This window comes from Hyperolius riggenbachi, chromosome 4 (assembly GCF_040937935.1).
Source record: "Hyperolius riggenbachi isolate aHypRig1 chromosome 4, aHypRig1.pri, whole genome shotgun sequence".
Classification (NCBI taxonomy): Eukaryota; Metazoa; Chordata; class Amphibia; order Anura; family Hyperoliidae; genus Hyperolius; species Hyperolius riggenbachi.
The window spans coordinates 315,210,497-315,238,432 of NC_090649.1; the positions used below are offsets into that span (position 1 = coordinate 315,210,497).

Genomic DNA, 27,936 nt, shown 5'->3' on the forward strand with positions numbered 1-27,936 from the left:
TATGAAAATATCTTCTGTGAGAACTTGGGAGAAAAGTTAATTGAATAAGGGCCTAACTCTTCTTCAACCATGTTATGACTCACCATTCCACGCTTCCTATTTTCATATTATTCTGTACTTATTAATTTTATAATTTTGCATGCTTTTTAAGCTGGTAAAAAAGTCCAAGGGAATTTGATACAAGGTCACTAGCTAGGGGCCTTAGTTCTCTTTTTGGAACCAAAGTGATTGGAGTAAGATCTAAGAAAACTAGGAATGGCCAAACATCATGATTTTTACTGCGAACGTTTGTAAACTCATCGTTCATGGCAAGCCCTATTGACTTTAATGGCAGGCAAACTTCTGAAACCTTCAGCGAATCTCTGTAGCCACTATTTCTTGAAAAGTATACATAGTGTACCAAAAAACAGACAGTGGAATTGCGGAGTATGATCAAGGGCAAAATATTATGCAAAAAATATATATTTTACACAAACCCTTTTTTTCATGTGTACATGCCAAAAATCAACTACCTGTATAGTTTCAAGATTTTTCAAAGAAAGTTGAAGAAATTGAGCAGTTACTTGCCAAAACATTTAAAATCGGAGCAACACTAGGCAAGGCCTGAAAAATTAGGCAATTACCTGTTGATTAAATATTTTACTTTCAGCCTCTTTACAAGAAGAGAGAAAGAACTTGCATGTGCCAGGTTAAAACTACTACTAATTTCCAATAATAATTAGTAAAATGACATACTGGGTGGTGTTGGTGGTGCAGGACAGCTGTTTCTGGTGCTCCAATTCAATGAGGACAAAATTACAAGTCCGTGCTGTAACACTCTAATATCAATGCCTCATTCATTTTTATAAATGTTAAAGAGACTCTGTAACACAATTTTCAGCCTTATTTCTTCTATCCTATAAGTTCCTATACCTGTTCTAATGTGGTCTGTGTTACTGCAGCCTTTTCTAGTTGCACAGTGGCTGTGTTATCTCTGTTATATGATCTAATCTTCTCTCTTCTGTCGGCTCTGATGGCTGATGCTGGAATGTGTGGAATGTGCTGCACTGCTTGTCATTGGAAGAAGCTATACACACCCTCTCCAAGCTCTGTATGAGTCAGAGACTGAGCTACTCTCAAGCCTATCACAATCTAGTTAGAAGCCATGTCTTTTGTTTGTAAGCACTGCCTAAAATGGCAATTACAAGCCAGGATTGCAGCAGGGAGTGGCAGAAACAGCACAGAGGGGCCCAGGAGAACATAATGAATAGAATGGTATGTTTTTTATTGTAAGAATTTTAGAGTACAGACTCTCTTTAAGTAATCCACACTGCTGTGTGATAGGTTACTTGGCGTGTCTGTCATGATCCCTCCAGCTGCACTGAATGTCTGTTCGGATAGAACACCTGAAGTGGGGAAAGCCAAAAGCTCCATGGCAAATTTCAACAGCTCTGGTCACAGGTCAAGCCTGTACACTTGGAAATCCAGAGGTTACTCACTCCTCAGATTGTCCACAGTGATCATTAACCCAGGGCAGTAGGATACCTGTTGGTCAAGGCATTCCCTGAGGGTGGATCCAGAGGCAACCTGTTGAGGCATTGCATAGAGGAAGGACCTCCTTTTTGGACATGATTGGCACATCATCATCAGCAGCAAATCACCCTGTTCTTGAAGGCGGGGTAGTGTTATTGATGGCACCTCTTTGGCTGTGAATGACTCTTCCTGTGCCAACATACTGAACAGCAGAATGCAGCATCTGTCTTAGCTTGGTTTGGAAGTGCTGTGTCTTGGCCACCCTATGTGATGATGGTAGCATCTCCGGCATTTTATGCTTGTAACAAAGGTCTAACAAGGTTGCAACCCTGTACAGGTCTGTCTCCTCATTGTTTTGACTCCCTATTCTCATGAGGTTTGTGGCAGAGGGCTCCAGGTCCTGTTCCACATCCAGGACAATATCATTCACCAGGATTTGTTCCCCCTGCCAAAAACAAAACCAGGGTCCCCTGAAAGGTAAGAAGATGCCCAGGAATCATGCTCCTCTTGTGCTTCCTCACCACAGTCACCATCCTCCTGAATCCTCTTCAGATCACTGTATGTACCCAGGTATAGCAGATGATAACATAGCCCCCTCTCCAATTTGGGACAGGGTGAACTCTTCCTCCTCTTCACGCTCCTGCTCATTCACGACCTGGTCAAGGACACATTGCAGGGCACGCTCCAGATACAAAAGATATATAGCATGATGTCACTGAAGCTGCCTTCCCTACAACTGACCAGATTAGTGGTGTCCTTTCAACAGTCTCCAGGGGTCATGTATGAGGATATCAGGCACACTGCCTGATATCACTGACAGTAACACAGTAGTAAAAAAGAAGAACTGTAGTGAAAATAACATTTTATTTTTAGCAATATTCATTTATACATCATTTAGTCAGTGCTAACCTATTGTAAAAGATTTCCTCTCTCTGATTTACATTCTGAAATTATCACAGGTGACAACATCTTTAGTTCTGCCAGGTGATCTTTGCAGGGGCTTGCTTGGCAGTTGCTTGGCAGTTGGAAACCTATGTTATTTCCCACAATGCCCACAAAGGTTCACAAACAGAACTGTCAGGACCACAGTCCTGACATCACACTGTCGGAGGGGTTTGCCACAATATCAGATGTCCCTGATGATTTATTCAACAAAAGGTAAAGATTTCTAGTGGGAAACGGACTGAGATGAAGTTCAATCCTGCATTTAAGTCCCTCTTTAAGGTGACATGCTTGTTGGCGTGACACTTACATAGTTGTCAGCAAAGCGATATTGTCACAAACGTCCTTGACACTTTATTTATTTTTTAGAGGGCACACTTCCTGATATCACCAACAATACACAGTACACTGTATACAGGTGTTGTGTTGCTACAACAAAGACCACAGCACAAAATAAAACAACAACACATCAGTACAGCAGGGTCAAAGCAAATCCTCTAAAGGACGTTGGTCAGAATGACTCCTAAAAAGGACCACAAGGGAGTCCCTAGCTTGTGCACTACAAGTAGCAGAGCACCTAGGAAGCAGCTATAATTATATTATATATATACAATTATATTACAAGTACAATACATCCTATTTCTCACTGTCCCTCTATCTGCAGCAGCAGCTCCTCTCCCTACAGTGACTACAGCACAATAAAAAATGTTCGTGCCTTTTACAGAGGTAGGAGTGCCCCAAAGATAAGCATACCACCATTTTCTAAATAGAGTCAAAAGGGCAGTCATGCATTTACAGTTGAAGCAAGAAAACAAGGTAGAAGGAAAAAGGAGGGAAGCAGACAAGGGAGAGAGAAACGTATCTGTGGTTGTCCATAGCTCTGAGGAAAATGCACCATCATCCATTTTAAACTATGTGGTCAAAGGGTGCCAACTTCACCTTAATATTAAAGTGATCAAAAGGCAATACCGGGAATGATAAGGCAAGGACACTCACTCTCATTTTATGACTGGCTTTTGTAGTATGTTTTTGTAGTACATGATCTTGTCCAGACCTTTTAATTTTCTAGTGCAGGAGATGACAGATGTACATTATGCTGAAAGTGATTACAAGTACGTCTTTAGTGGTAGACATATCTGAAATTCTGGTACAGCAAAATTGTGCATGTTATAAGCAATAGGAGTGCAAAAAGATGATGAAGCCAAATATTCCTGTGTAATTTCCTACAGCAATCCTCTCAGATTAATGACACTCTCAAGTTCCTGCCAAGATTCTTACATACAATTTCAAGATATTGCATTTTAAACCATCTATTGCTCCCTGAAGAACTCTAATGTACCTTCCCTGATCAGCCCTGACTGATGATGTCATTAAACAAATAATGCATCTCATCAATCCTGTAACCAACAAAACAGCTTTACAGATATCTTGAAGATTGGTTATCTAAGCTTTTGGCATCACTCTAAGCCTATTTTCTTGTTCTCATCTGTATCTGCTTTCAGAAATGTAAGTGAGAGCCATGATTCTTCTTCATCACCAAAAATCTGTACTAGATAAGGAGTCTGAGATGTGTCAATATAATAAACCAGGGTCAAAATATAGATGTTTCAATGTAGACAAAATAACACATAGGGGTTGATTCACTAAACCGTGCTATGACAAATAGCATGCCTTATCAGAGATAACATGCCTTATCAACTTTAACACGCCTTATCAGAGTAGCATAGCGAGCGCTACAAACTTATGCCTGCTAATTGGCAATGGCACTCGTCCTGCCCAGAGCCCCTGCGGGTTCGTAGTGCTTGCTATACTACTCTGATAAGGCGTGTTAACTTTAATAAGGTGTGTTATCTCTGATAAGGCGCACTTTCTCTGATAAGGTGTGCTATTTGTCATAGTGAATCAACCCCACATTGTTTAAGTGTTACACAGTACACAATATATTAGGAACCAATGTGTAGCACTTAAAATAAATATCAATATGTGATTTTGTTATAGGGATATATTAAGGTTCTTGGGGTAACTTTTTAAAAATATAGGGAGAAAAATTCTATATGTTGAATGTAATATATGTGAATCTGATAAAATATTTCTTTAAAATTCTTCAAGTTGATAAGTTGGTCATTTTTTATAATCTCACTGTTAGAATTTGTAATGCTCAAATACTGTATTGTGAGAACCTCTGTTGCAAGATCTGTATTATTCGAACAGTTATACAAATATGCTTTTTTATCAGTAATTTAACTGGAAAAAAGATATTCTGCAGCACTGCAAACATTTTAAATAGTATATGTAAATATATATGAGAATTAAACATGAAAAAGGTAGAGGAACTTCGTTTAAATATATCTCTGAGGTTTCAAATCAGGCCTCGGAAGAAGACAGCAACAAGTTGTATTGATATTTTGTGATATAGAACAGGATCTATGATTTATTATAGTTTATAATGTTCATTTTCTCCTTTGTGCTCATGAAGAACTTAAGTAGAAGTCGGTGAATAGTACAAATTTGACATTATTTACAATTGCAGAATGCTGTAATGATGAATGAAAATTTGTTCTAACTAAAATGTTATATGCAAATTTTTGATTGATTTGTATAATGATAAGTCTAGATTACAAAAATAATTCCGTGAAATATTTACAGCTGAAACGTTCCCAGAATTGCAACTAACATCATTTTGAAGTTGATACCTGTGTAAGATTGCAATGCTGTTTACACAAAAATGAGCTTATTGGCTTCTGTGAGACATAATATATTACTTACCTATTAAAGTAAAACTAAAGTAAAAGAAAAGTCACATACTCACCTACTGTAAGGAGAGGTAAGGCTCTGGATTCTACAGAGCCTTCCTATTCTTCTGATGGTTCCCATATTGCAAAACTATCACCCCCCGGCAGCTCATGCATGCGCAGGACACTCAAGCAGCTCACGCATGCGCAGTATGGTGCCGTCCGTCTTCAGAAGCACTCGGGGAAATGAATGCTTCCGAAGCTTTTCAAGGGAAACCAGAAGCAGCAAATTTGAATTGGGGACATCTATGGAATGCATGGACTGTGAAAGAAATGGGAAGGCTCTATGAGATCCCTCCATAAGTATCTGATTTTTTTTAAAACATGTTACTACAGATTTGCTTTCATTTGTGGTAAATAGAGTGAACTACAGTGGCTTGCAAAAGTATTCGGCCCCCTTGAAGTTTTCCACATTTTGTCACATTACTGCCACAAACATGAATCAATTTTATTGGAATTCCACGTGAAAGACCAATACAAAGTGGTGTACACGTGAGAAGTGGAACGAAAATCATGCATGATTCCAGACATTTTTTACAAGTCAATAACTGCAAAGTGGAGTGTGCGTAATTATTCAGCCCCCTTTGGTCTGAGTGCAGTCAGTTGCCCATAGACATTGCCTGATAAGTGCTAATGACTAAATAGAGTACACCTGTGTGTAATCTAATGTCAGTACAAATACAGCTGCTCTGTGACGGCCTCGGAGGTTGTCTAAGAGAATCTTGGTAGCAACAACACCATGAAGTCCAAAGAACACACCAGACAGGTCAGGGATAAAGATATTTAGAAATGTAAAGCAGGCTTAGGCTACAAAAAGATTTCCAAAGCCTTGAACATCCCACGGAGCACTTTTCAAGCGATCATTCAGAAATGGAAGGAGTATGGCACAACTGTAAACCTACCAAGACAAGGCCGTCCACCTAAACTCACAGGCCGAACATGGAGAGTACTGATCAGAAATGCAGTCAAGAGGCCCATGGTGACTCTGGATGAGCTGCAGAGATCTACCGCTTAGGTGGGGGAATCTGTCCATAGGACAACTATTAGTCATGCACTGCACAAAGTTGGAGTTTATGGAAGAGTGGCAAGAAGAAAGCAATTGTGGTCAAAAAAGCATAGGAAAACCTGTTTGCAGTTTGCCACAAGCCATGTGGGGGACACAGCAAGCATGTGGAAGAAGGTGCTCTGGTCAGATGAGACCAAAATGGAACTTTTTGGCCAAAATGCAAAACGCTATGTGGCAGAAAACTAACACTGCACATCACTCTGAACACACCATCCCCACTGTCAAATATGGTGGTGGCAGCATCATGCTCGGGGGGTGCTTCTCTTCAGCATGGACAAGGAAGCTGGTCAGAGTTGATGGGAAGATATATGGAGCTAAATACAGGGCAATCTTGGAAGAAAACCTCTTGGAGTCTGCAAAAAACTTGAGACTGGGGCGGAGGTTTACCTTCGAGCAGGACAACGACCCCAAACATAAAGCCAGGGCAACAATAGAATGGTTTGAAACAAAACATATCCATGTTTTAGAATGGCCCAATCAAAGTCCAGATCTAAATCCAATCGAGAATCTGTGGCAAGTTCTGTAAACTGCTGTTCACAAACGTTGTCCATCTAATCTGACTGAGCTTGAGCTGTTTTGCAAAGAAGAATGGGCAAGGATTTCAGTCTCTAGATGTACAAAGCTGGTAGAGACATACCCTAAAAGACTGGCAGCTGTAATTGCAGCAAAAGGTGGTTCTACAAAGTATTGACTCAGGGGGCTGAATAATTACGCACACCCCACTTTGCAGTTATTGATTTGTAAAAAATGTTTGGAATCATGTATGATTTTAGTTCCACTTCTCACCTGTACACCACTTTGTATTGGTCTTTCACGTGGAATTTCAATAAAATTGATTCATGTTTGTGGCAGTAATGTGACAAAATCTGGAAAACTTCAAGGGGGCCGAATAATTTTGCAAGCCACTGTATATCTAATTAATTCCAAAGATGTTGTACTTTGTTTACTTTTAAATGAGTTGTGTTTGTTGGGTCACAAACAGTTGAGTCAACTGTTTGTGACCCAAACAGTTGACTCCTGTTTGGTTCATCAAATTCAACATCATGTGACCCAATTTAGCCAGTCACAGTATGAGAGATTACAGAGGCCATTGTTACGTATTGAACAATGCTTTTTATTACAAAAAATACCTTTGATCTCTGTGAAACATGATACTTTTTTTTTCGTTTTCCATGCTTCTGAATGTGGAGTGGAGTGTAAAGCACTGATTTGTGAAGAACTTGATAGAAACACAAAAGCAGCACCCCAGCAATAATTTTACAATAACGCAATATGGAATCGATTAAGAACGCTTATTTCATGAGTTATCTCACCATAGTTATTAGCTCCTAATTTATTTATCCTATAACTCCAGATTGATCTTCCCTAATGTATTACTAAAATGCCTTTTAAGCCAACAGCTAGCAAAAAAATCATTTTAACAATACTTTCACCTACTCTGTGGTACTTTTTCAAATGCATAGTGCAGTAAGGACCCTTATCTGTTTTAACTTACAATTTATCTCACATTTGGCCTTATTCAATTCACTTTTTTTTGCATATATGCAGTTAACTTTTTCACCATTTGCTTGAAGATACCTTCCATATTCTCTTTAAAATAACTTTTAAGCATTTTACAATTGAAAAAGTACCTAATAACTTGCTAGATATGATATCATATTTTTAAATATAAGATATGCCTCACAGTTGTCTCACCTGCTCCACAAGATATATATGTTGTTTCTAGTCTGGATTTATGCCAGTGCATATTTCATTTGTATGTATCTGTATGCTTTAATAAAAGTATTTGAAAAAAAAGTACCTAAAAGTTGGTGAAAAAGTACTAACAACATTTAGTTTGAGTATTTTCTTGCTTGATGGTGGTTTAAAATGCATTTTATTGCCACATTTGAAAATATCACCTAGGTGAAAACTGAGGAGACTTGCATTACAGCAGGACAGTTGTAATTTATTAATTCATTTCTTGTATTCTAAAAAAAGGCAATGTTATTTATTAATGAAAATCACAATATTCACCAGTTTTTGGTAAACTTCCTTTTTTTGTTACTTGTCAAGCTATTCATTTTTATTCATTTTTTTTTTTTAATTTCAATTAAAAAATATATTTTTAAACATCTAAGCAGAAGTATGTATGTATATGGATATAATCATTGGTGGAACTCATGTAAAAGGGTTCACTATGTAAAACTACTATATGAAAGGGTACCCAAGGTGACATGTGACATGATCAGACGTGTATATGAACAGTGTAATTCTTACTGATAAACAATTACAGCCATAAAACTGGCAGAGATTAGCTTCTATGTGCATGGTAAAGATAAAAAAATCAATAGTTCATATATTTTAGTTTTGGGGAAAGACTGTATCAGACTGTATCAATCATATGAGACAACACAACATTAAGCATATATTTTTAGCTGATACATGGAAAATAATATAACTTAAAAAAAAAGAAAAGTAATTTCTAGGAGTGGGATGATAGATACAATTGTTTATCTCATCAGTTTATTTTCACCTTGGGTTTCCTTTAAGCAGAACTTTCTGATCTGATCATGTTCAAGTCCTCTAAAACATTAATTTGCATAGTTACATAGCTACATAGTTATTTGGGTTGAAAAAAGACATACGTCCATCGAGTTCAACCAGAGAACAAAGTACAAAACCAGCCTGCTCCCTCACATATCCCTGTTGATCCAGAGGAAGGCAAAAAACCCTTACAAGGCATGGTCCAATTAGCCCCAAAAGGGGAAAAAATTCCTTCCCGACTCCAGATGGCAATCAGATAAAATCCCTGGATCAACATCATTAGGCATTACCTAGTAATTGTAACCATGGATGTCTTTCAACGCAAGGAAAGACATCCATGCAGTTTTATTGAATTACATCATTACATTTGTTTAGCTTATTTTAACCATTTAAACCACCTGGATGTGATTGTCACATCCAGGCTGCTGCTCCTGTGCTCCTGCGCGGTTGCGCGTACAACTGCACCCGGTGCAGCCCTGGTAGCCCAGAGATCAATGAATGGGAACAAAGTTTTCTTTTATTGATCTAAGTTCCCAGCAGAAAAATTGACAGCTTCTTTTCTGAGGCCGCGGTCTTTCTGACAAAAAAGTTTCCCGTCCTCCTAATGCTTCATGGAAGCGAGCACTTTACTTCCAGGGCTAAAAAAAAAGATCTTACTGTGGCCATCTTGTGTCCAAATAGTAAAACTACATCTACATACATTTTTTTAATAAAATAAACCTACATTATTACATTTAAAATTAACTGTTTACCCCCCACACCAAAAAAAATAACAATAAAAAAACAACATAAATAGTTACTTAAGGGTCTGCACTTTTTTAATATGCATGTGAAGAGAGTATATTGCGAAAAAAAATTAATTATAAGCTTGTAAATAGTGATGGCCGCAAAACTGAAAAAATGCACCTTTATTTCCAAATAAAATATTGGCGCCATACATTGTGATAGGGACATAATTTAAATGGTGTAATAACCAGGACAAATGGGCAAATAACATACATAGGTTTTAATTATTGTAGCGTGTATTATTTTAAAGCTATAATGGCCAAAAACAATATATAACAGAAATAATGACTTTTTTCCATTTTTTTCTTAATATTCCTGTTAAAATGCATTTAGAAGAAAATAATTCTTAGCAAAATGTAACACCCAAAGAAAGCCTAATTGATGGCAGAAAAAACAAGATATAGATCAATTCATTGTGATAATTAGTGATAAAGTTATTGGAGAATGAATGGGAGGTGAAAATTGCTTAGATGCATAAGCTGAAAAATATTCGGGGGCTGAAATGGTTAATTCAGTAAAATAAAGCTCTGCTAGCTGTAGACTAATTGCATTTTGTCATTTTGTCCTCGTAGTCCACATTTAAGCCTCCTGAACATTTCATGATTCTTTTGAAATTATGTAATCAGAGATATTCAATAAGATGCACATAATTAGCATCTCGTTAACCATCTCTGTGCAATTTATGCCCTACTTTATGTTCATAGCAACCTGAAAAAGCTGTGGCATTAAAAAGTAGCCTCAGAACTTTGCAAAACAAAACGGCCATAAAGCAAATGTAAAGTGAATGTCAGGCTCTATGCCTCTGTTATCCTGCTGGTGGCAGCACTGGTGAACTTTGGTGCGAATTTCTTCTGTCCACCAGCAGATGGCTCTTGTCTTGCTGGGAGTTGTGCAATTCCCCGGCTCACCAGCAGATGGAACTACGAGGAGGTTATGGATGATCACCTGATCAATGTGCTGCATATTTAAGGGTGGACTTCCTAGAAGCACATTGCTAGATCATTCTGGATTACCTGCAGTGTTGTGACTCTGGCCATTACTCCTGTGTTCTCTGAGCCTTGTTCCTGTACTCTGAACTCCTGGTATTGACCCTTGCTAGTCCGACTATTCTCTTGCCTACTGTCTGTATTCCTGATAGTTTTGATTACCTGGTTTGATTACTGCCTGTCTGACTATTCTCTTGTATGCCGATTTGGTTATCCACTCCTGTATATATTGTGAGATCTGTGTTCCTGTTTGTGCCATTGTATATATTGTGTGATTTGTGTTATTGCATATTTGTTGTATATAATTGTATAGTTAGATAGTTAGTTAGAGAGGTTCTGGAATTGTGATTCATTGTTTCTTGGATTGTATGATTGTATGTGTATGGTGGATGTATATTTGAATTGCTGCAGCTTTGTAAATTAAACACGTTTTTACCTTCAAATTCAACCCGTGCAGACCTCAGTATTTTCATATATGTGATTTCTTGCTCTTGCATTGTCTTGATAAGAATCTGCATGTGCAGATCCTCACAGTGAAATTAAAATAAAATGTCAGATACTTACCTATGGAGAGGGAAGGCTCTGGATCTAATAGAACCTTCCCATAGGTAGGATAGTAAGTATCTGCTTTTTATTTTAATTTCACTTCACATTAACTTTAAAGGACAGGTATCAATAACAAAATATTATAAAATGACACTGTAAAAAGTGAAATGTACACTGTACAGTGAAAGATGTTTGTCATGAAGCCTGCCTTGGTTTCAGGTTCCATTCACTATTAGCAGAGAATGTTAGTAAGTAAAGATGTATATAATGTTACTTCTGCTGGGCACAGCACACAGTCTCAGTGCATTCTCCTCAGGCACACCGGATGCAGCCAGCCCTGGGAACCTGGCATCTTATCTGGAAAGCTTAGTGATGCTAGGAACCCACTACATGTGGCAATCGCAATCACTGGCATATGAATTAGCATTTTATAAGCAATATCATAACGTTTTCCAGTGATTTTGGTAGCTTTTTTTAAAAGTGTGATTTGCGATTAGTGATTTCAATTCTGATTGGTCGTTTCAAATTATAATTTTTTTTTACAGTTTGCAGTAATTTAAATCACACATAAATCGCTTTAAGTAGCGATCCATAAGCGATTTGCCAGTCCTTCAATACTTTACATTGGAAAGCAAATGTTCCCAAAATGCTGCATATCCTGCGATTGTAATTCCCCTAATCGCTATCACTCCAGTGGAATCAGTCCCATCCACTTACATTGGCAAAGCATTAATAGGGAAATTGCTAGCAATTTAAAACGAACCTTAACTACTTGCCGACTGTTGCACGGCAATTGGCGTGAGCATTGCAGCAGCCCCAGGACTGCTCCATGCAGATTGGCGTGGACGGCCGTCTATGGGGCTAGCAGGAGATCCTTGGAAGGCAGAGCTCTGCTACGCCTTCAGTCTCCTAGCAGGGAGCTGTAGCTGCAATTACTGCTGTCACTGATTCTTTCCTTGTCCTACTACTACAACTTCTCTGTAATAGTACAGTTGTATATAGAAATATTTGTCAATGGTTTCCACCTATCCGATTCCTGGTTTAACCTCTTTATTCTCCTCCCAGTCCACTAACCTCCTCCCCCATCCTTCTACAATTGACAGCAGAAGACTTGTATTTATGCCTTTGCATATTTGCCCAACAAAAAGAACATGAATACGTTCTCTTGCTTTCAATAGCTGCTTTAAAGAAATGCTGACATATAAAGCTCTTTAGGTATATGGTGTCACAGCTGGGAGTCCCAGAGATAATCCTTAGTAATTCTGTATCAGTGTGTGCAGCACTACAGAACCTCACAAAGCTGTTGGCAGAATGAAAAATTGCAATACTTTAGGGTTGGTTAGATGCCTGAAGTGTAATCCTAAAAATGCACATGTTTTCATGTGGTTTGGCATGTCACAAAATACAGATTGACTGAAACAAAATAACAGACTTAATTCTGAAAATTGTTCCTGGCAGTGTACCATTCACTAGCCTGACATTTTAACTAGGAGTAGTGAATGGCAATCTTTCTAAGGAAGAAAACAATGGTTACTATTTACTTTTTATGCTCAGATTTATTGTGGTTGAGAGGACACACAAAGGTCCTTTTACTGATCAATGGGTTAGAAGCATAAATAATAACTTGGCTATGTACAAAATCAGTCGAAAACATAGACAGTGCCATGGAAAGATGATAAAACAATACAGTTAAATTGGTTACAAAAGTTCAAGATTTAGATACATTAAAACATTTACTACTTCAAATTCTGATGTTAGATCTACCATTGTATACTTTTGTTGATATAAGATATCTGAAACTATTTTTGTACATTCTACTATAATTGTTTACATTTAAAGGGGATGCGGTGGATAATGCAATCTAAATGTTACCAGAATTTGGTTCTAACATTTTTTTTTATACAAAAGCTTCTACATTTCTGTTTCCTGAGTAGTTGAGTTGCACAACAATATTTGCATTTTTTTCTTTGGCATCTATGCAGAAATTTTCCAGTATAATATTGAACACTTTAATTTTTAATAGAAATCCTATTGCTACACCAGAACTGTGAAATGAATTGAACTGCCTGGATGAGAACAAAGCAAAATAACACTGAACAAATGGATAATGAATTGGGGTTTACAAATGAAATTTAAAGTTGATCTGCTGAGAAGAATAAATTGAAAGGTTATTACATTCCATTATGCTGTGTGGTTTTCTGTTTAGCAGTCATGACATTACAATGAATGAAGTGTCAAATGAAAAGTGGAAAATAAATTTGGTCAACTGAACAATCAATGGCATAGTAGGTGGTAAGGTAATCTGTGGATGTGTGCGTGTGTTTGTGTGTATGTGTATATATATATATATATATATATATATATATATATATATATATATATAATTTTTAATAGTATTTTTTTCAGGATGCAAAAGCCAAGAAATAGAATATTGGTCATTATATTGTCTGCTGCCATTAAATTTTGGTCAGATTCCAGCATAAACTTGATCAGGAATAGAGATGTCCCGGACGGTTTGTCGCCGAACGGTTCCCGGCGAACTGCGGTGGATCGCATTCGCCTGCCGAAGGTGAACTTTCCCGGAAGTTTGGTTCGCTCCATAATGCTCTATTGAGCAAAACTTTGGCCCTCTACATCACAGTCAGCAGGCACATTGTTGCCAATCAGACTGCACTCACTCCTAGAGCCCCACCCCCCTTATACAAGGCAAGGTCCTTGTGCCATTTGACTTACTCATCTGCCTACATTAATTAGTTAAGGGACAGCTGCTATGGAGAATTTAATTAGCCTCTTGTAGGCTTCACCCTCCTACCTATTCCCTCCTCCCTCCTACCGGAGGGAGGAGGGTCTCATCTGCCAGGGAATTACAGTATTTCAAAAGCCAGCTTACATACCGTGGCTGGGAATTGAACCCAGGTCTCAGTGTATGGTAGGTAACTAACATATCCATTATACCACCAACACTACTAGCTGAAGCTAGCCTAGCATGTACCAATTATGCTCAATCCAAAAGAAAAATTAGACAAGACAAATAACATTTATATCACGCTTTTCTCCTGGCGGACTCAAAACACCAGAGCTGCAGCCACTAGGGCACGCTCCATAGGCAGTAGTAGTGTTAGGAAGACTTGCCTAAGGTCTTCTACTGAATAGGTGCTGGCTTACTGGACTGACAGAGCCAAGATTAGAACCCTGGTCTCCTGTGTCAGAGGCAGAGCCCTTAACCATTACACCATCCAGCCACTGCTTAAGTATTTGTAGCCAGGCATGGCCTTGCCTTTTGTGTTCAACAGTTGTCCAAAGAGAACCCCAGATAGCCAGTAGATTCATATCTCTCTCTCTCTCTCTCTCTCTCTCTCTCTCTCTCTCTCTCTAGTAGGGATGGTCACCGATTTCACTGTACCACCAACACTACATGCTGAAGCCAGCCTAGCATGTACCATTTATGCTCAATCCATTTATGCTCAAAAATACAATTCTGTGGAAAGTGGTGACCATCCCTACTAGAGAGAGAGAGAGAGAGATGAATCTACCTGGCTATCTGGGGTTCTCTTTGGACAACTGTTGAACACAAAAGGCAAGGCCATGCCTGGCTACAAATACTTAAGCAGTGGCTGGATGGTGTAATGGTTAAGGGCTCTGCCTTAGGCAAGTCTTCCTGCTACTGCCTACAGAGCGTGCCCTAGTGGCTGCAGCTCTGGCGCTTTGAGTCTGCCAGGAGAAAAGCACGATATAAATGTTATTTGTCTTGTCTAATTTTTCTCTTGACAACTGTTGAACACAAAAGGCAAGGTCATGCCTGGCTACAAATCCTTAAGCAGTGGCTGGATGGTAAATGGTTAAGGGCTCTGCCTCTGACACAGGAGACCAGAGTTTAAATCTCAGCTCTGTCTGTTCAGTAAGCCAGCACCTATTCAGTAGGAGACCTTAGGCAAGTCTTCCTGCTACTGCCTATAGAGCGTGCCCTAGTGGCTGCAGCTCTGGCGCTTTGAGTCAGCCAGGAGAAAAGCACGATATAAATGTTATTTGTCTTGTCTAATTTTTCTCTTGATAACTGTTGAACACAAAAGGCAAGGCCATGCCTGGCTACAAATCCTTAAGCAGTGGCTGGATGGTGTAATGGTTAAGGGCTCTGCCTCTGACACAGGAGACCAGAGTTCAAATCTTGGCTCTGTCTGTTCAGTAAGCCAGCACCTATTAAGTAGGAGATCTTAGGCAAGTCTTCCTGCTACTGCCTATAGAGTGAGCCCTAGTGGCTGCAGCTCTGGCGCTTTGAGTCTGCCAGGAGAAAAGCGTGATATAAATGTTAGTTGTCTTGTCTAATTTTTCTCTTGGATTGAGCATAAATGGTACATGCTAGGCTAGTTTCAGCTAGTAGTGTTGGTGGTATAATGGATATGTTAGTTACCTACCATATACTGAGACCTGGGTTCAATTCCCAGCCACGGTATTTGTAAGCTGGCTTTTGAAATACTATAATTCCCTGGCAGATGAGACCCTCCTCCCTCGGGTAGGAGGGTGATCCTCCAGGTATTAGATCTCTTGAAATATGTTTTCTATCATTTTTCCAGCCAGTAGAAATTTTTCTAAATTTTGAAGTTCGCCTCCCCATTGAAGTCTATTGCAGTTCGCAAACTTTTTCGGGTTTCCGCGGAGGAACAGGGTTCGCGAACCGAAAATCGGAGGTTCGCGACATCACTAATCAGGAATAGATCAAAACACTTTTACTACTTGATGCCAGTCAGAGATGCATGACCGTCGATCACTGACAGCACTTAATATTGCCCTACCATTTTATTTTCTATGGATGGTCTATGGATGGTCAAAATCAATTGGGTTTTAACTGACTTTTATTTGACTCAATACTATATTAAATCAAATATCTAACTGACAAAAGATCTTGCATAAAGTATGCCTACCTATACCATTTATTGAGCGGTATAATGGTGTAGTGACTATTACTCTGAAGTTGCAGCCTTTAGGTCCCGGCCTAAAATCTTGGACAGGACACTATCTGTACAGATTTTTTATGTTTTTACCATGCACTGCCTTCTGCTGCTATTTGCTGCTGCCAAATTCAATTTATAACAAGTGACTCAGGCACCCAAATTATTTTCCGCTATCAAAGCACTTTATTTGAGGTCCACCACTGCTATGTTAAAATGAGCGCCGCATAGACCAGAAAGTTAATTGTGGCTAGCATAGCACCCAGGTGGTAATTTAAGTGCCAGTGGTGCCCGATAAATATCAGGATTAGGCTGCCAGCCCCCGGTAATTAGCGTAAGAGAGAAAATGGTTATATCAGCACCAATTGCAGCAGGAGGTGTTAGGTTAGTGTTAAGTGTAACTATCGGGCATAAAATAAAAAATCAATTACTTATTTTTATCTGGTAAATAAGTAATAAGGATGCTAACCAGGCAAACCAAAAGTTAAAAATCACTATTACTTTTCTTGTTGATAAATGATCATTCCCCAGTTTACCGGACTCTTATTTGGTACATTGCCGCACAAAGGAAGTTGCAGGGGTTGGTGGGTTATTGGTTTTTTTTTTGCTTCTTTATTTCCCCTCAGCCTTAACTAATGCAGCGTGATTGGCTGAAGCCTCTTTCCCTCCTGTTTTCCCCTCCCACACCTCTGTTCCTCTCTGATTGGCCAATATTTCTCATGCTGAGACAATGCACTTTCTATTGCAGAGCTGGGTGGGAGTGCCTGATGCCTGGGAGGAGGCTGAGCTATGTATACACAATCAGGCAGAGGAGAGTAAGGAAGGAAATGACATCAGGATCGGCTTCAGGATAGGCACAGTTAAAATGGAGAATCCTAAAATGGATTTTCTCTTTTATTACTATAAAAAGAAAATCACTAAAATCAAAATGTGAACAGTGCGATACATATGTTATGTAAGTAGAGAAAGTATTTATATACTTAGATATGTGTTTTGGTTTTTTTTAGATAGTATGGCTGACAGCTCCTCTTTAGGCATTAGTATCAGCAGATATTGCGGTGGGAGGTCAGTTGAGAGGAGGGGTAGTTAGGGTTATGCTTGCTGGGTGGTTGGTTAGCGTTAGGCATATAGAGGGGGGTCAGTTGGGGTTAGACATCAAAATAGAGGGCTTGTGTGAGAGGAAGGTTAGGCCATAGTAAAATATTAGTAAAGATTACCAATATTTTACTATGGTATTTACCCAGTGACTTATAGCAGAATATTGATAATTTACCAATATTTAACTTGTGGCTATCTTCAGTGCTCAAATTCTTGCAGCGCCCCTTTTAAATGTACATGCGGGTATAGCCACAATTAATATTGGTATCCATGTGGTGCCCATATTACCAGCCAACCACCAGCATTCAAATTACCTGCTTCAATTGTGGTGTCCTTCCACAATTCAAAAACATACATCAATTTGTTTCCCCCCAAAATTCACCTTATACTAAGTTATGGACATTAGACTAAGGCTCTGATGAAACTGATGAAGTAGGAGTTAAGCCCAAACACGTAATGATGCTATTGGCACAATAAATCTCCGTATCCTGCCTACTTCCACTGCTGCCCTCCCAATTAGCTGATACGGAAATCCACTCTGCTGGCCACAAGCATCTGAGGAGGTCCTGGTGATCTAACATTAGTGTTATATGCTTTTTTTTTTTTTTTTACAACAAAAAAGTGTGATTCTTTTATAGACAGTTTTATTAAATGTTTAATGCACCATAGAGTGCTCCTTTTTTTGTTTGTTTGTTATATTAAACTATGACTCCCGAAGATATTAGACTGTGTGCTCCTCTAAGTGATAGTTAGGGACCTATAAATCTGTAATGTTCTGTGGGAAATGTCAGTGCTACATTAATATACAATGATAACCATTTATTGGCTAACTCAGGACACTGATGATACAAATCTTAAAGTGACCCTAACATTGATCTTAATCCATACAATAACTCCAATGACTAACGCTAATACTAACTAAGCCTAAGATTGGCCTTTTAGGCACCTTAACTAAAATGTCCTGCAGAAGTTTTCCCCAAACGTGCGCATAAGTCTCACCAGCAGTGTTTTTTTGCAAATAAACTCAAAACAATTCAGAACATATTTGGGAAATAAAGCTCTAAAGAGATAAAGGGCAGTAACCCATCCAGTAAGATTCTCATTTTTAGGAAATAATAAAAATCATTTTAAACACATAATTTGTATCTAGTTATAGCAACAGCTGTGGTTGCAACAGTAATGGCATCCAATTAAATGTTTTTATGAATTTTAATTGCCCAGTATGCAGCCCAGTATATAATATTAATTGCTTGTGATGTAAACAGCTGTTGTGTTATTTTGGAGTATGAAATCATTGCAGTACTATCCTAAATAATCAAATACCTGCTATAACAATATTGTAATACTCACCTGCCTCTTAGAATGCTCACTGTATTCTCCAGGGATGTTGTGAGCACTCTTTATTAAAGTCCTTGCAATATGATAGTAGTAGATAGAGATAATAGTGAGTGGAACAAGATAGTAGACCAAGAAAATTAGCACTGAGTGGATCTTGGGATGCATTTCATCATTTTGTGGATATGGAATACAAGCTGTGAAGCTGACATTGTCTGATCCGTTGATGTGTGCCACTTCAGAAAACACGGCTTCAGGGACTGCCAAGAGCATTGAAATGATCCAGATGGCTGAAGCTTTCAGACACGTCCACAAAACTGCACTTGATGTTTGGATATCCATTGGATTTACGATAGCTTTATATCTGAAACAACAAAAAATAAACATTTATCAAAAATGACCTCAATGACGTTAAGAAATAATTTCCAGTTTATTGACATCCCAACATTTTAAACAGAATAAAAGCATGTGGAGTATGACACTTTTGATTGCACTAAATAGATTTATTACTGCAGAAAAAAAAATGTAAACGTATCCTTTGTATTTATTGGATGTGTTTTCTATCATTTTAGATTTTATAGCGACTGAATATCCCCTTCTGTTTATAATAAAGTTACAGATTTGTTTCCAAGTAATTACACAAACTTGTTCAATGAAAATGTTTTTGGCTGTTGAGAGGTTATACAAAAGCATAGTAAAGATAATATCCGTGGAATGGGATTAAGAATTAAAGGCAAAAAAATGATAGTTTTTATATTTACAGTGGTGTGAAAAACTATTTGCCCCCTTCCTGATTTCTTATTCTTTTGCATGTTTGTCACACTTAAATGTTTCTGCTCATCAAAAACCGTTAACTATTAGTCAAAGATAACATAATTAAACACAAAATGCAGTTTTAAATGATGATTTTTATTATTTAGTGAGAAAAAAAACTCAAAACCTACATGGCCCTGTGTGAAAAAGTGATTGCCCCCCTTGTTAAAAAATAACTTAACTGTGGTTTATCACACCTGAGTTCAATTTCTGTAGTCACCCCCAAGCCTGATTACTGCCATACCTGTTTCAATCAAGAGATCACTTAAATAGGAGCTATCTGACACAGAGAAGTAGACCAAAAGCACCTCAAAAGCTAGACATCATGCCAAGATCCAAAGAAATTCAGGAACAAATGAGAACAAAAGTACTGTAATTGAGATCTATCAGTCTGGTAAAGGTTATAAAGCCATTTCTAAAGATTTGGGACTCCAGCGAACCACAGTGAGAGCCATTATCCACAAATGGCAAAAACATGGAACAGTGATGAACCTTCCCAGGAGTGGCTGGCCGACCAAAATTACCCCAAGAGCGCAGAGAAAACTCATCCGAGAGGCCACAAAAGACCCCAGGACAACATCTAAAGAACTGCAGGCCTCACTTGCCTCAATTAAGGTCAGTGTTCACAACTCCACCATAAGAAAGAGACTGGGCAAAAACGGCCTGCATGGCAGCTATCCAAGGCGCAAACCACTTTTAAGCAAAAAGAACATTAAGGCTCGTCTCAATTTTGCTAAAAAAACATCTCAATGATTGCCAAGACTTGTGGGAAAATACCTTGTGGACCGCCGAGACAAAAGTTGAACTTTTTGGAAGGTGCGTGTCCTGTTAAATCTGTCGTAGAAGTAACACAGCATTTCAGCAAAAGAACATCATACCAACAGTAAAATATGGTGGTGGCAGTGTGATGGTCTGGGGTTGTTTTGCTGCTTCAGGACCTGAATGGCTTGCTGTGATAGATGGAACCATGAATTCTACTGTCTACCAAAAAATCCTGAAGGAGAATGTCCGGCCATCTGTTCGTCAACTCAAGCTGAAGCAATCTTGGGTGCTGCAGCAGGACAATGACCCAAAAGACACCAGCAAATCCACCTCTGAATGGCTGAAGAAAAACAAAATGAAGACTTTGGAGTGGCCTTTTCAAAGCCCTGACCTGAATCCTATTGAGATGTTGTGGCATGACCTTAAAAAGGCAGTTCATGCTAGAAAACCCTCAAATAAAGCTGAATTACAACAATTCTGCAAAGATGAGTGGGCCAAAATTCCTCCAGAGCGCTGTAAAAGACTCGTTGCAAGTTATCGCAAACGCTTGATTGCAGTTATTGCTACTAAGGGTGGCCCAACCAGTTATTAGGTTCAGGGGGCAATTTCTTTTTCACACAGGGCCATGTAGGTTTTGAGTTTTTTTTCTCACTAAATAATAAAAACCATCATTTAAAACTGCATTTTGTGTTCAATTATGTTATCTTTAACTAATGGTTAATGGTTTTTGATGAGCAGAAACATTTAAGTGTGACAAACATGCAACAGAATAAGAAATCAGGAAGGGGGCAAATAGTTTTTCACACCACTGTATAAACATGTTTTCTACCATTTTGCATTGTAATATTAACATTAGTAGAAATGTAGAATTAAAGTGCCATGACACTCAGCATTTATTCTTTGTTCTAACAGATTATTTACAGCTAAAAAAAAACAAAAAAAATTGTAGCAGAACAGAATTCAAACAGTTAAAAACAGCACTTTATTCTTCAGTAGAAAGCTCCTTGCTTCAGTGGGCAGCTTCTGGCTGCATCAGGAGAGGTGGTAACATTATATTTTGCTATTCCTTTGTCTGCTACATTCCTAGCTGTGCTGAAAATGAGATTTTTCTGCTGTAGAAGCAGAGAGCTGAGAAGTGATCACTAGATAGATTGTAATATATAAATACAGCAGTTATGCAAGAAAATGCAATGGCAGTTTTCAGAGCAGATAAACTTGTACTTTGGGAACTTGTTATTTGTAAACAGACATTACTTGTGCACAAAAGCAAATATGGTAACTGTAGGGGCAATAAAAAGTAGGGAAACACATTCTTATTGAATGTTATGTCAAAGTTTTATCCCACTTTAACATAACATAATCTGATTTTGTGTATGGATGCAGTGTCATTTTAGTTCATACTACCAAACTTTCAGACTAGAGAGCAAAATCCCCAAGTGTATGCACTGACAAATTTGCAGAGGCTGAGACTTTTCCCATTGCTTTAACCTGTATGATATATGATATAAATGTTATTTGTCTTGTCTTTTTTACCTAATTTTTAATACGTTTTTAATTACAAGGTGCTGAAAGGTATTTTTTTTTTTAGTTTAAAAGTTTTATTTTGGCAAAAACATTTTTTGTCAAAAACACAAATATAAAAATACAGACATAACAGTTACTTCAAATAATCTATGAGGCCAATGTCCATCGACAAGGCATATTATACATACAGTGGGTTGCAAAAGTATTCGGCCCCCTTTAAGTTTTCAGAATCAGAATTAATTTTATTTTTCGCCAAGTAAGTTTGCACCTACAAGGAATTCGTCTTGGCAGTTGCTTAACCAAACACAAACAAAAACAATACAAGGACAGACAGTGTGAATATTACAAGTTAAGGACATTATAAGTATAGTGGCAGTAAGCAATGTGAGAATTGTTCATTTACAGTTCTGTGCTGATTACTATCAAGTGCTAGCAGCTCTAACGTGGTTCAGCATTAAGTATGGCTACCGCTTGAGGAAAAAAGCTGCTCCTGTGTCTGGAGGTTTTGGTAGCGATTGACCGGAATCTTACTCCTGAAGGCATGCGCTGGAAGATGGAGTGAGCTGGGTGAGAGGGGTCAGAGGCAATTTTGGTTGCTCTTTTTCTGCACCTGCTAGCGTAAAGATCCTGCAGGGAAGATAAGCTACAGCCAATTATCCTTTCCGCTGTTCGAATGATGCGCTGCAGCCTCCCCTTTTCTAATGCTGAGCAGGAGCTGAACCATACAGTCATAGATGATGTTATGGTGGATTCAATAATTGCAGTGTAGAACTGCACCATTAAATTTTGAGGTAGGCCAATTTTTTTCAGCTGACGTAGATGGTACATTCTCTGTTGCGCTTTCTTGACAATAGTGGCCGTATTGTTATCCCATTTTAGGTTGTGTGAGATCGTGGACCCAAGAAACTTGAATGACTCTACCTGGGTTATTGTGAATCCATTTATGGTTAAGGGGAGGTGCTGGGGGGGAGATCTCCTAAAGTCTATTATCATCTCCATGGTTTTGAGAGCGTTTAGTTCCAAGTTGTTGCTGCTGCACCAGGAGGAAAGCTGCCCCACCACATGCCTGTATGCAGATTCATCCCCGTTTTGTATGAGACCAACTACTGTTGTGTCATCTGCAAACTTCAGAACCTTAACAGATGGATCTGTGGAGATGCAGTCATTGGTGTACAGTGAGTAGAGCAGTAGGGAAAGCACACAGCCCTGGGGTGCACCAGTATTGATGGTCAGAGAGATGGTCCTGTTTTCCACATTTTGTCATATTACTGCCACAAACATGAATCAATTTTATTGGAATTCCACATGAAAGACCAACACAAAGTGGTGTACACGTGAGAAGTGGAACGAAATCATACATGATTCCAAACATTTTTTACAAATAAATAACTGCAAAGTGGTGTGTGCATAATTATTCGGCCCCCTTTGATCTGAGTGCAGTCAGTTGCCTATAGACATTGCCTAATGAGTGCTAATGACTAAATAGAGTGCACCTGTGTGTAATCTAATGTCAGTACAAATACAGCTGCTCTGTGAGGGCCTCAGAGGTTGTCTAAGAGAATATTGGGTGCAACAACACCGTGAAGTCCAAAGAACACACAAGACAGGTCAGGGATCAAGTTATTGAGAAATTTAAAGCAGGCTTAGGCTACAAAAAGATTTCCAAAGCCTTGAACATCCGAAGGAGCACTGGTTAAGCGATCATTAAGAAATGGAAGGAGTATGGCACAACTGTAAACCTACCAAGACAGGGCCATCCACCTAAACTCACAGGCCGAACAAGGAGAGCGCTGACTCTGGATGAGCTGCAGAGATCTACCGTTCAGGTGGGAGACTCTGTCCATAGGACAACTATAAGTCATGACCTGTACAAAGTTGGCCTTTATGGGATAGTGGCAAGAAGAAAGGCATTGTTAACAGAAGGCATAAGAAGTCCCGTTTGCAGTTTGCCACATGCCATGTGGGGGACACAGCAACCATGTGGAAGAAGGTGCTCTGGTCAGATGAGACCAAAATGGAATTTTTTGGCCAAAATGCAAAACGCTATGTGTGGCAGAAAACTAACACTGCACATCACTCTGAACACACCATCCCCACTGTCAAATATGGTGGTGGCAGCATCATGTTCGGGGGGTGCATCTCTTCAGCAGGGACAGGGAAGCTGGTCAGAGTTGATGGGAAGATGGATGGAGCCAAATACAGGGCAAATTTGGAAGAAAACCTCTTGAAGACTGCAAAAGACTTGAGACTGGGGTGGAGGTTCACCTTCCAGCAGGACAATGACCCTAAACATAAAGCCAGGACAACAATGGAATGGTTTAAAACAAAACATATCTATGTGTTAGAATGGCCCAGTCAAAGTCCAGATCTAAATCCAATCGAGAATCTGTGGCAAGATCTGAAAACTGCTGTTCACAAACACTGTCCATCTAATCTGACTGAGCTGGAGCTGTTTTGCAAAGAAGAATGGGCAAGGATTTCAGTCTCTAGATGTGCAACGCTGGTAGAGACATACCCTAAAAGACTGGCAGCTGTAATTGCAGCAAAAGGTGGTTCTACAAAGTATTGACTCAGGGGGCAGAATAATTACGCACACCCCACTTTGCAGTTATTGATTTGTAAAAAATGTTTGGAATCATGTATGATTTTCGATCCACTTCTCACGTGTACACCACTTTGTATTGGTCTTTCACGTGGAATTCCAATAAAATTGATGCATGTTTGTGGCAGTAATGTGACAAAATGTGGAAAACTTCAAGGGGGCCGAATACTTTTGCAACCCACTGTACATATATGAGACTCACAAACCCTGACAAAACAGACTATCATGTTTCGAGTATTCATCCTTTTGGTGAAAAGTTCATTGTAAGAGAAGAAGAAAAAGTATCTCCTAGGAGAAAACTCAGGAGAAAAAAGTAAATTGCAAATAGGCCATTGTGGCACTGTTGACTGTGATTTATGCTATTTGTAGTGTCATTTGCTTCTTAGTGATTATCTTTAATAGTGTATCCCATGTTTAGATAATTATTGGATAGTTACCATAAAAATAAAACCTTGTGACCTTATAACATTTAATTATTTTCCTTCGATAATGTCATTTTAAAGAGCATTAAATCAAGTCTAGTTCTATGATATTTATTTATGTCTTATAAACTAGCTTCACAAACATTGCTGTTATTATAACTAAAGCTGAACTGTGTCTGCTGCACATTTTACTATATCTTACGTTAGAATTAATAGATAAGAGTAAAATTATTAGCTAGATGCCACTTTAATTTGAAAGGCTTGTTGCAGCTGATAACAGCTGTTTTGGATTCTCTCTAAGGAATACTGGTTTGAAGGGAGTACTTATGCCAATATAAATACAGGAATCCTCTATGTGTAGTGACAGTGCTAAAGTACAAGGACTGTGAGTACACCAGAGACTAGGAATATATACCTATTAATCAGTATTAAAAAAAAAATAAACATAGACACAAAGTACGAACACAGTGATTATAGTAAATGCAATATGCACAGACACCAATAAATCATTCCAGTATTTTTTGTTGTTTTTTTTATACATGAAGAATCAGCATTTGGCTGTTATGGTGTTTTAGCCTTAGCTGGCTAAGGATCACAAGAGAGATTATTTTATGCTATCATTTCTTGACTGTACACAGTCTAGCTAGCTAATCGTACCATCTGTTTCTTTTTAGGAAGGTTTGCTTTTACTTATATCGCCTATATTTAGTTCCTTCCTAATAGGGTTACCGACAATTAACATCATCCTGGCAAGATCTGTGTGCCAGTGGGACTTTAATTTATTAGCTGTAAATATATCAGTGCTCATGGAATCTTATTGGTATAAAATTAAAATTGGTGCAACACATATGGGTACTTTACAAACATATGTCACACATCATACAACTCTCATACACACACCAATACATCCTTGAGTTAGCTACACTAGCTGTCTAGATAAACTGCAGTGCTATACCCTTGCCTATGTTGCTATCCTTTGTCTCCAATAAATCAATGCAATATGTTTTCTTGAACCCAAGAACATTAAGGATAGTGAATATTGGAGGTGGATTTGCATATACTTTTACATTGTAATCCTTTGTAGCTGGGAATGTGGAAAAAGAACTGAATAGCTGTGTGCAAACTAGATACAGCAGAATGACCATAGGTGTAAAATTGCACCTCATTTAAGTAGCCTGTGTAGGTTGCTCTAAAGTGCATTTTGGTATGTGTATGAGTAGTGGTTTTACCCTTTTAATTTTATACCAGTAAAGTTACATTAGCACAAACATATTAAAAAGTAATAGCATCTATGAGGTGAATTTTTTTTTATCAAATACTTTTCACTGAAAAAGTATACAGTTACAAAATGCAAACATTGAACAGAAGGAATTATTTTATCCAGAGATATCACACTAATTACAAGTCAGCAAACAGTATTGTGCATTGAATGAATCAACACCAAGAGTATACAATATGTGTCCCAGTATATTGGTACTATTATTCTAATATTGTCTTAAAATCATCTGATTTTCTGTATAGGATCCAAAATCTCCATATTTTTGAGAATTTTTCAGAGTGACCCTGCATCGATAAAATCATGTTTTCCATTTCCTGTACGTGTAGTTCACACACAATTTCTTTCATATTAGGCATCCAAGGTGTCCCCCAGTTTTGCACTATAACTGTTATGGCAGCATTTAAAATGTGATGAACTACCAAGCCCTTGTAAGATTTCATATTCCAGTTGTTAAGATTTTCAAGTAAGAACTGTGGGGTAAATGATATTTCTTTATTGTTCATTTCTGAGATTAGTTTTTGTACAATTCACCAAAAAGAAACAAGCAGTGGGTATTCCCATAGGGGGTGCAGGAGGGAACCCAGGGTGGTTCTACATCCAGCAGCTAGGGTCCCTGCTAGGAAAAATTTGGTTCAGTTTCTGTGGTGTATAATACCAATAGGACAATATCTTGTAGTTTATTTACTGCATTCTGATCCTCTGATGGAGGATTTATGTGCAAATATACACATTCTGGATCTTTGTGCCTCAGTAAACTGGCATTGTAAATCTTGTACCCAGGAATTCAGGTATTGATTTCAGTCCAGGGAGTGGGTCGCCAGGAGGGAATAAACAGAGCGCTCGTTTTGAGTGAGTTTTGGCCAGTCATTTATGTCCAATAAAATGCGAGCCGCAATTCCTTGAATTGGGCTGTTATAAGCATTCTGAGGCTAAGAGTTTCTGTTGAGAATTAGCCAGTTGGATCATTACATATTACAATAACAGGATCTTGACAACATGGCAGATGAAATTTAACATTGATAAATATAAAGTCATGCACCTTGGATGTACCAATGGTAGGGAACCATATAAAATACAGCTGCGCATACAGCTTTCTAAATACAGCTGGGCATAGAGCTGGGTACATCAGACTTGGGGAAGGTCTTGAGAATACTGGTTGATAACAAATAACTGTATATTTGTTATACAATGCCAAGCATCAGTAGCAAATAAAACTCTGGGATGCGTAAAGCAGGAAATAAAAATTAAAGATGCAAGTATACTACTCCCTCTGTATAAATCATTTGTGAGGCCACATCTGCAGTGCGTGATGCAGTTTTGGACACCACTCTATAGAAAGGATATTGGCCTTCCAGAACAGGTACTAAGAAGAGAAAGTCAATTAAGCAGAGGGGTAGAACGTCTCACTTACCAAGAAAGGGTGGACAAATTGGGCGTATTTCGCTTGGAAAAAAAGATGATTAATAAGTGACCTAATAACATGTATAAACACATCAGAGACAATATAAGAGCATGGCAGATTAGTTTTTGTTCAACGGCTTGTACAATGAACAAGGAGACATGATCTGATATATGTATGGAAGAAAAAAGGTTTTGCCATCTATTTAGAAAGCGGTCCTTTACAGTAAGTGTGGTTAAAATCTAGAATATCTTACTTCAGGAAGTTATTATGGCAAACTCCATACCTGCATGTAAAGTAGGCTTACATGCTTTCCTTGCATTGAAGGAGTTCCCCAGCATTACTTACTAGGCAATTCCTGGAAGAGTTGATCCAGGGATTTGTTTGACTTCCATCTGGAGTCGGGAAATCATTTTTCCCTTTACGGCTAATTGGCCCTAGCCTGTAAAGGGTTTTTTTGTTCGCCTTTCCTTGGATCAACTGGGATAAGTGCTAGGTTCATGACAGTGTTTTTTTCTGGTTGAACTTGATGGAAGGATGTCTTTTTTTCAACCAAACCATGTAACTAGAGTGATCCCCAGTAACAGGGTGCTTTAGGTT

General features: G+C 38.5%; 1 protein-coding gene across 1 annotated transcript in view; it reads right to left on the reverse strand.

Annotated features, from left to right (window-relative positions):
* The window catches only part of NMBR (neuromedin B receptor), a 405,943-nt gene that overhangs the window by 39,244 nt on the left and 338,763 nt on the right, over positions 1–27,936 (reverse strand). The window contains exon 2 of the mRNA XM_068279503.1: positions 18,551–18,899. Coding sequence (XP_068135604.1) covers positions 18,551–18,877 — 327 coding nt within the window. The 5' untranslated portion in view covers positions 18,878–18,899. The remainder of the gene's footprint in view (positions 1–18,550; positions 18,900–27,936) is intronic.